This window comes from Sciurus carolinensis, chromosome 3, assembly GCF_902686445.1.
Source record: "Sciurus carolinensis chromosome 3, mSciCar1.2, whole genome shotgun sequence".
In the NCBI taxonomy this organism is placed as follows: domain Eukaryota; kingdom Metazoa; phylum Chordata; class Mammalia; order Rodentia; family Sciuridae; genus Sciurus; species Sciurus carolinensis.
In genome coordinates this window covers 154,404,716-154,419,872 of record NC_062215.1, presented here as the reverse complement: position 1 = coordinate 154,419,872, position 15,157 = coordinate 154,404,716, and the positions used below count along the sequence as shown (strand labels likewise).

The following is a 15,157-nucleotide window of genomic DNA, read 5'->3' as shown; positions in this document are numbered from 1 at the left end:
TTAAATGGGAAGGCTCCCAAGATCAACACTCTGAGAGAAAGAAGCAGGATTGGGATGAAGGGAGCAAGCGGGCTGAGATGCAGTCAGAAAAGCCCTTAGCTCCTCTTTAGAGCTGGGATGGCCCTGCATTAGGCCGTACCCGGGCAAGGTGATGGGCCTTCGTGCCCTGGTGTGGATTAGTTTGCATGCAGGGGGTACAACCCTGCGCTAAAGACCATACCCAGAGGAAAATGAGTCCTTTAGAGGTGTGTGTAAGGAGGGAGAATGAGTATCTGAGTAGCCACACCATTGTCCACAAATGAAATTATGACATACTTTTTCTTATGTTAAAAGTATTCATTTATCTGATATATGTACACTGTGCTTGTTTTGTCCTCAAAGATAAAAACCTTGTTCTATTAATCTTACTAATAAGCTTTAACTCTTACATTGCTTGATTTCTTTAAATGGTTATGCAGTTTGGTAATTTAGTGTGTATCAGTAACTTTCCCCCCAATGAATGCCATATACTGCTGCCAAGATGCTGCGTTAAAACATATATATGGCACCAGATTCTTCCTAAGCAGATTCCTTCTTAAGGGCAGCTTAATTGAGTTGTGATAGAGCTCTCTGGAGCCCTGCTATACCATTTGCAGGAAGTTTCTAGCAGAACTTTTGTTTTTTCACACAAAAGGATCAAAATTCTAGCCCATCAAAATACTTTCTCTAAACTAATTTTTTTTTAGTGCAAAATAATAACATTGTGTGGAATGTTTTATCTTAGCAAATACAATTTATGCTCTCAGAAGACCAAGATGATGATACCTTATACTTTGTGTTTCAAGTGTTAACAGTGCCCTGTTCATAAAGGGAGCTCCATAAACACTCATGGAACAGATTCCTTCATAGTTACCTTATTAAATTACCTAATCTCTGTGCTTTATTTCTCTTTGCCCAAGGTAAGAAATGACTTCTCAAGAATATTAAAATAATAAAGCATACTCTTTATTTAAAATTCTCATTATGTTACACATGACAATAGAATGCATTTTGACACATCATACATAAATGGAGTATAATTTCTCATTCTTCTGGTTGTACATGAGGTAGAATCACCCTAGTCATGTAATCATATATGTATATAGGGTAATAATGTCCAATTTATTCTATCCTTCCTACCCCCATACCTCTCCCCACTATTCACTCCCCTCTACCTAAAGGTAACTCTGTTCTTCCCAACTCCCCCACCCATTGTGAATTGGCATCCCCATACCAGAGAAAACATTCACCCTTTGGTTCTTTGGGATTGACTTATTTCACTTAGCATATTCTCCAGCTCCATCCATTTACTGGCCAATGCCATAATTTCATTCTTTAAGGCTGAGTAATATTCCGTTGTGTATATATACCACATTTACTTGATTCATCTATTGAAGGACACCTAGGCTGGTTCCATAGTTTAGCTATTGTGAGACAAAGCATACCAATAACAGAATTACATGAATTTTTATGTGAATTAAAAATTGGTGCATTATAATTATATAATAGGGAGGATTCACTATGCCATATTCATACATGCACATAATTAGATGAATCCCATTTCCCAGTACCATTACTTTCCCTCCCCCAATACCCTTACTCTACTCTCTATTATTAGTGCATTTATAATTATATATATAAGCAGGATTCGTTGTGGTGTATTCATACATGTACAGAGCAGACTTTGGTAGATTTCATTCCCCAGTACTTCTTCATACCCTCTCCCTGCTCTTTTGGCAGAGTCGCATGAATTTATATGCAGTTTTTTTCCTTTTTGCAGTACTGGGGGTTGAACCCAGGGCTTGCTGCATGCTATGCAAGCACTCTAACACAGAGCTGCAATCCTGGCACTGTCCCCTTGTCCCCGTGTTTTTAAAATTTTGAGACAGGGTCTTGCTACATTACCCAGGCTGAACATTTGCTTGTGATCCTCCTACCTCAGCCTCCCAAGTAGCCTGATAGCTGGGATTACAGGCCTGTGTCCGCCATAGCACACGGTTACACTGTGGCCCCCTGGCCCCTGCAGTACTGGGGACTGAATGCAGGGGTATTCTACAGACTAATCTACATCCCCCACCTTTTTTGATTCTTGAGACAGGGTCTTGCTGAATTGCCCAGGCTGGTCTTGAATTTATGATCCTCTTGCCTCAGTCTTCTGAGCTGCTGGGATTATAGATGGATACCACTGCATCAGGCATACACAGTTCAGTGTTTTACAAGTGTAAATATTACTTTTAAAAAGTTATAACAATGAGGATATTATCAAGAAAGAATATTATCAACTTAGCAGAATTGGAGAAAATATTATAAGGGTCTAATATACAGAATGTATAAGAAATTCTAATTCAATAAGAAAACTCAGTTCAAAAACAAGCAAAGGACCTGAATAGACATTTTTTTCCAAAGATATGTAAACAAAACAAAAACATGCTTGACATCAGATAGTCATTAGGGAAATGCAAATAAAAAATCACGAGTCCACTTCACACAAGTGGTTATAATCAAAAAACAGTAAAAATAAGTGTTGGTGAGGATGTGGCAAAATCAGGACCCTTGTACATCCATGGTGGAATGTAAAATGGTGCAGCCACTGAGGGAAAGTTTGGTGGTTCATAACCCAGCAACTGCACTCCTAGGTATGTGCACCAAGCACTGAACAGGGACACATTCATAATAGCACTATTCACAATAACCAAATGGTGTAAAGAAACCACAGGTCCATCAACAGAGCAAATGGGTAAATATATAGTATATGTATTTAATTAAAAATTATTTGGCTATAAAAGGGAAATTAAGTACTAATACATGTGTGTGGATGAACCTCAAGGAACCTGTTAAATGAAAAAGTCAAACACAAGTCACATTTTGTGTGATTCCATTTATTTGAAGTATCCAGAGTTGACCAATCCATAAAAACAGAAAGCAGACTGGTGGTTGCCAGGGGCAAGAGGGAGGAAGAAATGGAAAGAAACTTATTTAATGTGCAGGGTTTTACTTTGGTGTGTTGAGAATATTCAGAAACTGGACAGAAGTGGCAGTAGTACAACATTGTGAATGCACTAAATACCACTTAATTGTTCACTTTAAATGTGGCTAAGTTTGTTATGTGAACTATAAAATTAAAACCAAGCAAAAATAACATTCAGACTCCAGGAAATTACCCTTCTTTCACTAGATGTTAGAACTCTCAGCTGGTTTGGTCAGTATGTATAAGATGTGGAGAAATTAAGGGTCTGCCTTAGGCAATTCAGTGGACAATAGCACCATTTATGAAATAGAAAAAGCAAGCTAACGGAGGATTTGGGGGAGAAATTATAAGTTTTATTTGGGACTCATGTTTTGCAATCTGAATGGAAATGACAATTATGAGTCTAGAATTCAGGAGAGAGGAAAGGGTCACCACTGTTAGCACGATTATATTCTTGGATGTCTTAGAGCTTTTGGAGGAAAGGAACTTTTCTTCCTTGTCACTCACTCCAGTGCTCAGAAATGTGTTCTCAGTATTTGTCAAGTAACAGCAAAGATACAAAGAGAAAATACGTATTCTGATTTTACTGGAGGTCTAAGCATTTGAACACAGCTTGCAAGTGAGCAGAGGATCCAACATGCTCAGCTACAATCTGGTTTATGCCTGTTGTCCCCATGAAATTAGTATCACCTGTTCATGCTCAAAAACATCTGTACAAGTTATGTGGTCACTATGTAGAAGGGGAAAATTTATCTAATTCTTTCAATACAGTGACAGGTACACCAGGCTTAATGAACACCTCTTGGCAATTAAGAACATCATACACAGGAATAAATGTAACTGCTCATTTTCAGACGTCCCAGACCTTATTTCAGAATAGTATAAGAGAGAATCTTTCCTTACCCCTCAAGCAAAGAATAACATTTCCTCCCTTTCTCTTCCATTTTGTGTGATCACAGAATTTTAGAATCCCCAGGGGACCAGAGAAGTTATTCTCACTATTCTTACCATGCAAACATGCATTTTATGACACTGAAGAGAGCTGGCCATGTTTTTATTAGTTATCTCAGGAGAACAATAACATCTCCAAATCCTTAAATAAGTACTGTTCTAGCTTACTCAAAAAGTCTTGTGCTTACTAACTAGGAGCGAAGTAAAATTAAGAAACTGATGATATGTTCTTTTTGCTTGAATTACAATTTTCTATTGCTGTGCAACACAAGCTTGTGATAATACTCCAACCTAAGTTCTGCATGCTTAACAAAATAAACCCAAGTCCAAGAAAATATGACTGAATACTACTAGCAAGAAACAAAAGGCAGAGATTCCCATTCCCCAAAAAAAGAGACTTACAGAGTTTTAAAAAGCATATTTATGTGTCTGCACATAAATGTTTGTGTAAAAAGGGCATTATGACAGTTGATACCACAAAGATTACAGTAAGAAAAAGCACTTTATGACAATATTTCACAAATTCACAAGAATCACTTTAATATACAAAGCAATTGCTACCATTCTGAACACAAAGCAGCTACTATGTACATAGTGTTAATAAAATGCATTGTAACTTAGTACATTTTTTTCTTTACACGTAAAGCACAAAAAAATTTAGATAAAAAATTAAAACAGGGATGTTTTTAGAATGTAGGGAATTTTATTAGAAATGTATTTCCCTCATTATAGTTATTTATTTAGTATTCAACTCCAATAGAAACATCAGAGCTAAAAATTGATACCCTGTTTTGTGCTGATAGTTTTGGGGGAGGTATTCTTTACCCTAATCCTCAAGGAAAAAAACAAAACAAAACAAAACAAAACGAAAACACAAAAACTCAAACACCTTTCTAGGAACTTCCCTGGTTATTCTGTTTCTAAAAAGTTTCAAGTGACACATCTGGGTTAGAAATAATTTCTCTGCTGGGATGGGGAAGGGAAGATTATAAGGGATGCATACAAATCAGTCAAGGACAACTTCACAATGGAAAATTGCTAACTAGCACTCTTCTTTGCCACCCCTAATAAATCTATACTCACAGAAAAATGTTGACAAATTATTTCCCACTTTTAATATAAATAATTTTATTACACACACACTGGAGTGGCAACCTGGATAAAAATATGTCTATAAAGCATTTATGAATTCAATTTTTAAAACATAAGAAAATAAAACCTCCCAACACAATGATAGATCATTTCATGTGGTTAATTAACATAAAAGATCATTATCTACAGGGATTTTCTTCCTTCCCTACCAATTTTTAAACTATCTCATATTTATTCTCACAGCTGAGATGCTCCTTAGACAGCTTAGAAGTACCATGCTTCTACAGACAATTTAAAAAGAATGCCTGTAAAAGGAGGTAAAATGTGAATTTCATACTCTCTGACCCTTTTTAAAGAAATTTCCTGTAGATTGTTCGTTTTCCTTTTACCTGCTGGTGAGAATAATTTGAAATGTATCATGTTTTACCCAGCTGGGATCTGCACCCCATAGTACCAGAATGCAGTCAGGTCAATATTTTCTTTCTGTGCTAAACAATTCTGCCTGCTTATATATCAACTTGCTTCACAGGCTTTATTTTTTTTTTTTAATTTTTCTTTTTTTAAAAAATAAAATTTCAAGCTAAAACACCTGAAATATAATTCCTCCATTCAAATGTTATCTGGTCCCTCTTAAGTTTGTCTGCCCCCTGAGGACCCATACAAAGGCTTACGCTACATTCACTCATCAGTAAGAACTTATCATAAGCAGAGGAGACAGATGGAACTGCAGCACCCTGTTTGATTTATAAGAAATTCTTCCATACTGACTCAACTGAATGATATGTTCATCCCCTCAAGGATTAATGCCTCTCCTGGCCATCAATTCTAGAAAGTCAAGGAAACCAGTTCCTAATACATAGAGTGACTCTTTAGTCAACTGAAAACCCAACATTATTAATATTAAAAGTATTCAAGATGTATGTAAGCCACCCAATAAAAAAGTTCCAGTTGTGCTTTGTACAACCAAGTGAAGAAATTCATCTCATAATTTTTCACCTGTAGGCTTACTAAAGCACACTTCATACTTGCCCCTTCTTATCTGAGATCAAATTTAGGTAGCATTTCTTTGAATGTTAATAACAAAGCCAATTTAAAATGAGAATAATCTAGTAAAAATGACATGTGGTCTCCCATAATGATAATACTTAATTGCTTTAAAAAACCTTTTACTATTCTGGAAAAATGGATTATTTTGGCAAACTACACATAATATTAATGTTGGGGTGAGGATAAAATCTCATTTAAAATTACATATTATTCTTTTATTTTTCCTTCAGTCTTTATTATCCATGATGAAAAAACTTAAGGTTTGAGTCCCTCTTTTAATTAACTGGGATAGTCAAACATTTCCAGATATTTTGCTTTCACAGCATTTTTAAGGCTAGCTTTTAGGTGTTAAAATATTTTAATTGATGAAAAGCTTCCATTTAAAAATATCACATGATTTGGAGAGAGGAGAAAGACTAAGTCAGTTGATAATTGATGAGGAAATTTCTTAAGTTGCTGATACCCAAACTGGGTCTTTTTTAAAAGTGCAAGTTACACCAAACATTTACAAAGAATTAATGTAAATATAATCCAAATAAATATACAACGTTTGTTTTAGGTCAATGGGAAATAATATACCAACAGTTTTCTGAGTTACAAAAGCAACAAAATAAAACCTCTTGAGAAGAAATGAAAAGGTATGTAACCACTATTTCTACTACATGAGTCCTGCAAATGAAGCGGCTTTTGATAAAGAGACCAATTTGTTAATTAGCTGACTATATATAGCTGATCACAGAATTTAAAAGGTATTAAACACGAGAAGAAGAAATCTAGATTTAAGTCACTTCAAGTAAGTAAGAGCATCCTGGTTTATACAAGCCTTTGTATGATTCCACCTGTCACCCAAATGGTCAAACAGTAGGGATTAGTCCTGAGAGACAAACTTCAGCCAGATGACTTCTGATCGGACAGCCTGCTTGATTGGTATTGTGCTTTCAGATCCTAGCACTGATGCTGACCTACCACCAAAATACATTTTCTGACAAAATCCCTGCTCAAATAAAACACCAAAATTCCTCCCCCAGGATGATTTTTGAAAAATCAGTGGTTCTTTTTAAAAGCTATCTTCAAAATGTTCTTACCACTGTTAATAGCTGCCAGAGACAAAGCAGAAGAAAACCCAAATATTTCTGGGGAGTGGGGAGTTTTCAAGTGACTAGTAGCATATTTAAAAGTATCAAGCCAAAGAGAACTAATAAAAAAAAAAATAAAATACTTGGAAAAAATTAGAAAATAAAATCAATCATTGAGTGCCAGAGTAATGCAGTCATAGAAACTATCAGAAGGGATGCAATAGAACACACAAAAATGTAAAATTTCATCTGACCTCAGTATACTATAATACTCAGCATTCCTGACTTAAGAGCTCTCAGAGCTTTAGATTATATACTGTATGTATATATATATATATGTACACATATATTATACAAATGCCATTTCTTCACCCCCCCATCTAAACAAACAGAGCACCTATGACAATATTATGGTTGCCAATATGGTACTTGAGTTTTAAAAAGAATGAACTTAAAATTGCATCTCATCGATTTTTTTAATATGAACACATTGGATCTAGCCCTTTCTAAGCCACTTTTCAGTTAAATGCTATCAAAGCTTGAAAACTCATGAGTAATATATCAAAAATAAACCCCTCCCCAATCATTTTTATTAGTTAATCTGTCCTATAGATAAAAGTGCCACATGGCCCTATATTTGCAAAGTGAGCGGTACCAAACTTGCTATTTTCTAGGCAAATCAGTAGCATATGTACAGATTCCTATGATATTGTCATTCCCTTTTGGCCAATATGAAGAGAAAAACATTTATTACTGGTAATGTGGCCACATATATTCTTGGTACAAGATTTTTTTTTTATTATGTCATTTTCTTAATAAAGATTCTCAAAGTTACAAGCTTAAAAACACACACATTTTTCCTAATTCTTATATTAAAAAAAAAAAAGCCTGCACAAAAGATGCTTGATTTCTGTCTGTATAAACTGAAATCTTCAAGTCTCTCCAAGAGTCTAAAACAGATATAGCAACACAATACATTTCTCACCTCGCTATTAAAGTAACTGACTTCAAACCAGTGCAATCATCCTCAAGGCAGAGAGGACAGGTCTTTGTAACTTATAAATGCACCCAGCTAATATGAACATGATTGCCTTAATTTATCAGGGATCAAGAGGACCACTAATTTCCTAGTTAAGTAGAAACCTGCAACTTTTGAAAAGATGGGCAACTTTAGAGATTACAACTTGCCACACACCAATTTTTCACTTATAATGCTTATGACATTCAAAATATTCAATTTGACATTTTGACTCAATGTGAAATAATTCCAGTTTGTGAACATAATTGTGATTTTTGCTTGGTTTCAGTTAACACCAAGTTTAGAAAATGACATCTATGCTGGTATACAAACAATTTTATGCTATCACTTTCCCCATTAGCTCAGCAGGACAAACATCAAACTTTACAGCCGTTTGAAAGCCTTCTTGAGAATCTGGTGAACTGTCCAAATATAAAGACTACATCACTCAATTCTTAGAATGATGCTCCTTCATAAACTCTGTTCATCCTTGAAAAAAGACAATGGTTTGTTACAAACAAAAATATAACATTTACAAATATTAAAAATCTTTTTTAAAAATGGACCCAATAAACTAACACTTGTATCTGCATTGTTATCATGATAAACAAATTTAACTTTCTTAAATAACCTATGACTAAATAGGCAACATTAATTTTCTAAGTTGCTTGACTTTTTAAAAAGGAATTTCCTTCTAAAATAAGAAATCATAATCTAACATCATATCAGTGTCCAATTTAAAAAAAATCTACCTTGTTCTTATATTTTTCTTTTAAAGGGTAACTTTTAGATTTATTAGGCTTAGTGAATAAAATGGGAAATCAAAAATATTACTGGAAACAATGTATGATACATACAGACTGTTATAGTCAGAAATTTTAAAAGGTAGCTCCTTTATAACTGACAAAGGCTATACAGTATATTGGAAACCTAAAATGTAACTACCCTTTTTAGAAGAACACAAATGTTTTATAAGAATGATAGTCCAAATATTATAGTACTGTAGATTCTGAAGAAAATTAACTTTCCTTGTGCACATCTAACACTGTACTTTTTAGAACCATATCTTTATCAATTCTTCACTTAAAAAATTCACTAGAGGTTCTCTGATAAAGCATGTGAATCTGGAAAAGATTTAAAAATCAGTATTTTTCTATAACATAAATATATATCACTTTGCTTTCTTTAACATCTTGAAGGCTTTTCTGTTGGTGGTACAATGTAAGTGCAAAGGGCAGCAGCAAATTAGAAATATCTTTTTAAGTAAATGAGTGACGATATAAATATTTTTGAAGGCGAGGACAAAAACTTTTATTTAAAAACCTTGTTATATAACTCAAGGGGATAGTTTACTAGCCAGCATTTTTTTACTAAGATTTAATACTAACTAAAATAATCTTTGTACTTTTATTTCTTGATTTAATTTAAAATTCAAATAACATGCTTTTTCATTCAGTTGGTTACTTCTTTTAATGTATTCAAAAATGCTGAACACATACAGAACTGGATTAAGAAGCAACAACTGCCCTAGGGAAGAGCTGTAGTTAAATACAGAATGTTTTTAAGAACCAAGGACAACTTTTCAGTACTGAAGAAAAGAACATACAGAGAAAGTACTCCGAATTCATTCCTAATTTCTTCAACACCATACTAAAATTCTTTTTTGGAGGGTGTGTCTTTTAACAATTTTACATAATTTACAATGAAAATGTGAAAACATGTCAATTTGGCAATCAACACTTCCTCATTGCAACTTACTTACTTTATGCATGCGGCCCACACATTACTTCAGCTCAAGAGGCTGGGGAAATTCTGTCCCTAAGGCAATCAAGGAGCTCAGCACAAACCTTGAAATCATTTAAAAAAAGATTTCATTTTCCTCATTTCCCCCATCAATTTACAAGTAAACACATTATTACTTCTTGAGGAGGGTGGGAGTTGAAAAGCAGAAGTCTCTTCATGATTCCTGGCGCTGAAAATTTCTTGAGGGGAGAAGTGGAGGCAGGTGTTGGAACATTCACAGTTTAATGCAAAAAGCACAAATGAATGAAATTCTGTAGTTGCTTTCAGGCAGTTTTGCGCATAGAAAAAAAAGAAATGTTTAGAAAATAAAATGTTTATTTTGTCTTTCTGGTTGTGGCCAATCCAGTTCATTTTCCACCTTAACAGGTGAAAATTTAAATCCCAAATTAATCTGATTTGTGGCAGTAAAGGTCCTTAAGTGCTTTTAGCTCCTCAATCAGTGTCTTGTTTTGGTTTTCAAGCACTGCCACTCTGTTTTCTAAACATTTCACATATTCTTTCTTCTTTCTACGACATTCTCGTGCTGCTTCCCTATAAAGAAAAAAGGATAGGAAAAGTTATGCAAATGATTTATTTTATTTATTTTAGATTACTCTATTTTTAGAGAAATAGATCAAAACATTTTAATGTATATTAGGTGTTTGAAAGATATACAGAATGACTTTGCAATTGCCTTATGTCAAATTCTGATAAACCATATGGAAGGCTGATTAAAAAACAAACAGGAAAATTCCATATAAGAGTTAAATGATCACTTAAAGTTGCATCTCTTACTATTTATTAAAATGTCTGTTATACCTATAACACTTGACATTGTATCCATATCAATAATGAAGAATACATTAAAACAAAAATTCTTCAGAAAATCTTATAAGCTGATCATTTCAGAGCATTTTAAAAAATCTAATACAAGAGTCTCTTCATGATGGAAAGTTCTACCATGTTCATGGAGAGGGAGAATTAATATAATCAAAATGGCCATATTACCAAAAGCAATCTACAAATTACAGATTCAATGCAATTCCCATCAAAATACCAATGACACTCTTCAAAGAACTAGAAACAAGAGTTCTAAAATACATATGGAAGAATTAAAGACCCAGAATAGCCAAAGCAATCGTGAGTAACAATAGCGAGGATGGAGGAATCACAATACCTAATCTCACATTATTCTACAGAGCTACAGTAACAAAACCAGCAAGGTACTGACATAAGAAGATATAAAAATCAATGGAATAGACTGGAAGACACAGAGGACAAATCCACATAAAATCATATGGTCCTTGACAAAGATGCCAAAGATGCCAAAGTCATATGTTGGAGAAAGATAGACTTTTAAACAAACGGTGCTGGGAAAACTGGTATGAAGAAGAATGAAACTAGATCCCTCTAACCCTGCACAAAAATCAAAGTGTATCGAAGAAAGACTTAGGAAGTACACCAGAAACAATGAAAATGCTAGACGAAAATAAAGCAACAGAACACCCAACACACTTATTTTGTAGGCACTGATTAATAAAACTCATAAAGCTTAAGAAATAAAACCAATTAATAAGTGGGATGGCACTAAATTAAAAAGCTTCTGCACAGCAAAGGAAACAACAGCACAAAGAGAGAGCCTACAGAATGAAAGACAATCTGCCAGGTACTCTTCCAATAGGGGATTAATATCTAGAATATATAAAGAACTAAAAAAACTTACCAGACAAACTACTAACTGCATATACTCCATAAATGGGCAAAAGATCTAAAAAGGTGCTTCTCAAAGAAAATATACAAATGGCCAGCAAATTATGAAAAAATGGTCAATATCCTCAGCATGCAGGAAGATGCAAATCAGAACTATACCGAGATTAGAATTGCAATCATTAACCATGTTGGCCTATGATCTGACTTCCTTAACAAGAACCCTAAAACTCAAGAAGTAAAATCAAGAATCAACAAATGGGATGGATTCAAACTAAAAAGCTTCTTCACAGCAAAAGAAACAATAATGTGAAGAGAGAACCTACAGACTGGGAGAAAATCTTTACCACATGAACCTCAGATAAAGCATTAATCTCTAGGATATGAAGAACTCAAAAAACTTAACACCAACAAAACAAATAACCTGAACAATAAATGGGCTAAGGAACTGAAGAGACACTTCACAGAAGATACATAATCGATCAACAAATATATGAAAAAAATGTTCAACATCTCTAGCAACTAGAGAAATGCAAGACAAAACTACACTGAGATTTCATCTCACTCCAGTCAGAATAGCAGTTATCAAGAATATAAGGAACTTTAGATTACGTAGAGGGAAATGGGGGGGGGTATGAAAAATGGTGGAATGAGACAGATATCATTACCCTATGTACATGTATGATTACACGAATGGTATGAATCTACACCATGCACAACCATAGAAAAGAAATGATGTACCCCATTTGTGTACAATGAATCAAAATGCAGTCTGTAAAAATAAAAAAATAATTAAGAAAAAAAAAAGAATATAAGCAACAGTAAATGTTGGCAAGGATGTGGGGAAAAAGGTACACTACATTGTTAGTAGGGCTGTAAATTGATGCAACCACTCTGGAAAGCAGTATGGAGATTCCTCAGAAAACTTGGAATGGAATCACTGTTTGACTCAGTCATCACACTTCTCAATTTATACCCAAAGGACTTAAAATCAGCATACTATAGTGATGCAGCCACATCAATGTTTATAGTAGCTCAATTCACAATAGCCAGTCTATGGAACCAAACTAGGTGTCTTTCAACAGATGAATGGATAAAGAAAATGTGGTACATATACACAATGGAATATTACTCAGCCTTAAAGAAGAATGAAATTATGGCATTTGTGGGAAAAGGATGAAGTTAGAGTATATCATGCTAAGAGAAATAAGCCAATCCCAAAGAATTAAAGGGCAAGTGTTTTCTCTGATATGCACATGCTAATTCACAATAAGGTTGGGTGGGATAGGGGAGAACAGAGCTACTTTGAATTAGCCAGATGGGAGTGAAAGGGGCGGAGAGGATATGGGAATAGGAAAGACAATAGAATGAATCAGACATTATTACCCTATGTGTATATATGATTACATGACTGGTGTAACTCTATTATCATATACAACCAGAAGAATGAGAAGCCTATACTCCATTTATGTATGTGCCAAAATGCATCCTCCTGCCATGTATAACTAATTACAACAAATAAAAAATTAAAATTAAAAATGGGCTTAGGACTTGAATAGATATTTCTCCAATGAAGATAAACAAGTGACCAATAAACATATGAAAAGATGTTCAACATCAACTAATCTATAGGGAAATGCAAATCAAAACCACAATTATCTCACAGCCATTAGGATGGTTATTATCAAAGACAACTACCACTTCCTACCACTACCAGAAAATATCTATTGAGGAGGACATGATAAAACTGGAATACTTTTTGGACTGTCATTGGGAATGTAAAACAATACAGCTGCTATGAAGGGGGTTTCTTGAAAAATTACAAAAAGAATGTGTCATGTGATTCAGCAATTCCACGTATCACTATATACCCAAAAGAACTGAAAGCAAGATCTCAAAGAGACAGGTATAGTATTCAAAGCAGCATTATTCAAAACAGCCAAGAAATAGAAGCAAATCAAGTGTTCACTGATTGACAGATAAAGAAAATGTGGTATGTGCATACAATGGAATATTTCTCAGCCTTTAAAAGGAAAGAAATCCTGACACTTGCTATAATATAGATGAATCCACAGGTTGGGAGATAGGAAAATTCAGAGTTGTTGAATGGGTATAGTATGTCTATATAGCAAGATGAAAAAGTTCTGGATCTGTTTCATCCTGACCAGAATATACTTAACCCTACTGAACTATACACTTAAAAATAGATGTTAAATTCTTTGTTATGTTGTATTTTTTTAACCACAGTTAAAAATAAAAATTATTAAAAAATGTAACAGATTAATAAACTAAATTAAGTTTATTTGATAAACTGATAACCATAAACTTTTTTAGCTCTATGTGATCAAAAGCTGTATCTTATTTTTCATATCCTCAGTCTAGTGGGATCAATAAAAGATAGGTACTTATTGTTACATGAATGAGTTAAAAGCAGAAAGATTTTAAATCTTGAAAATATGAAAACCCCTGCAATTTACAATCAATCATTTACATCAGGGGCAAGAAACAGTGTAGTAGTTAATATCTTCAGTGCCAGATTCCTGGGTATAAGTGGTTTCTATCCCTTACCAAGTATGTAAGGCAGAGATAAATTATTTAACGTTAGTTTTCTGACTGTAAATGCTATCTACCTCAAAAGGTTTATGAGGAATAAATGTTAACACATACAAAGTGCATGAAATATTATCTTCTGTTAAAGTGTTACCTACTATTTCTAGATAACTCGAATGGTAGGATAATTCCATTAATGTTAGCAGTAATTCCATTAATGTTTTCCTTCTTTACACTATCAATTCAGAATATCTGCTTCTAATGCAAGCTGATGGGGAGTACTGCATGTAATGTTTTTTTCCACGAAGACATGCACATAATCCACTATCACTTTGCCATTTGAAAAGCTGCTTAGAAATGGGTTGAAAATGGCCCAACATTCCAATAAACACTGAAGAAAGCAAGTCAAGAGGTGCTTTGGGGTCAGAGGTAAGTGGTAATCTAAAAAGGACAATAGTGGGAATGAGTTAGAAGTCAATTTGGATGTTCTATATTTGGTGAATTCTAACACTCAGAGAACGTGTAGGATGTATGTGTATTCACAAGTCTAATTTCAACTACAGTTGGCTCGTCTTTTTTCTCTTGCTTTCTCTTCTCCATTACATGAGAATTTATGGTCTATGAGTTGAACTGCCCAAATGAATGCTATATCTACCTGTTAAGTTTCCAAAGTTTCATATATTGCAGTACTGTGAAAGATATATTCCTCAAAAGAAATATGAAACACTGGGCTAAGAAAATTAACTTATTTCTTTTTGCAAGACCTCCTGGATCCTTTCAATGTACTAATGTGAATCGAGATCCTCCAAAGAGGAATTCCACACAGCATGTCCTAAAGTTAACTCTCTCTGGGCTGGGAGAATACTAAATGTATTTCTAATAACACTGATGTATACAATGATGCTCATTACTCACAGTTTAAAACAAACCAACTTGGATACAAATTTA

The 15,157-nt window shown here is 34.1% G+C and overlaps 1 protein-coding gene across 3 annotated transcripts in view; it reads right to left on the bottom strand.

Moving 5' to 3' along the window:
• Nucleotides 1–5,500: 5,500 nt before the first annotated feature.
• Nucleotides 5,501–15,157, bottom strand: part of Creb1 (cAMP responsive element binding protein 1) — a 63,167-nt gene continuing 53,510 nt past the window's right edge. For 2 of the 3 annotated variants that reach the window (XM_047543179.1, XM_047543180.1), the window contains one exon: nucleotides 5,501–10,504. In XM_047543179.1, coding sequence (XP_047399135.1) covers nucleotides 10,360–10,504 — 145 coding nt within the window. In that variant the 3' untranslated portion in view covers nucleotides 5,501–10,359. The remainder of the gene's footprint in view (nucleotides 10,505–15,157) is intronic. The other variant, XR_007107614.1, reaches the window with a different exon arrangement.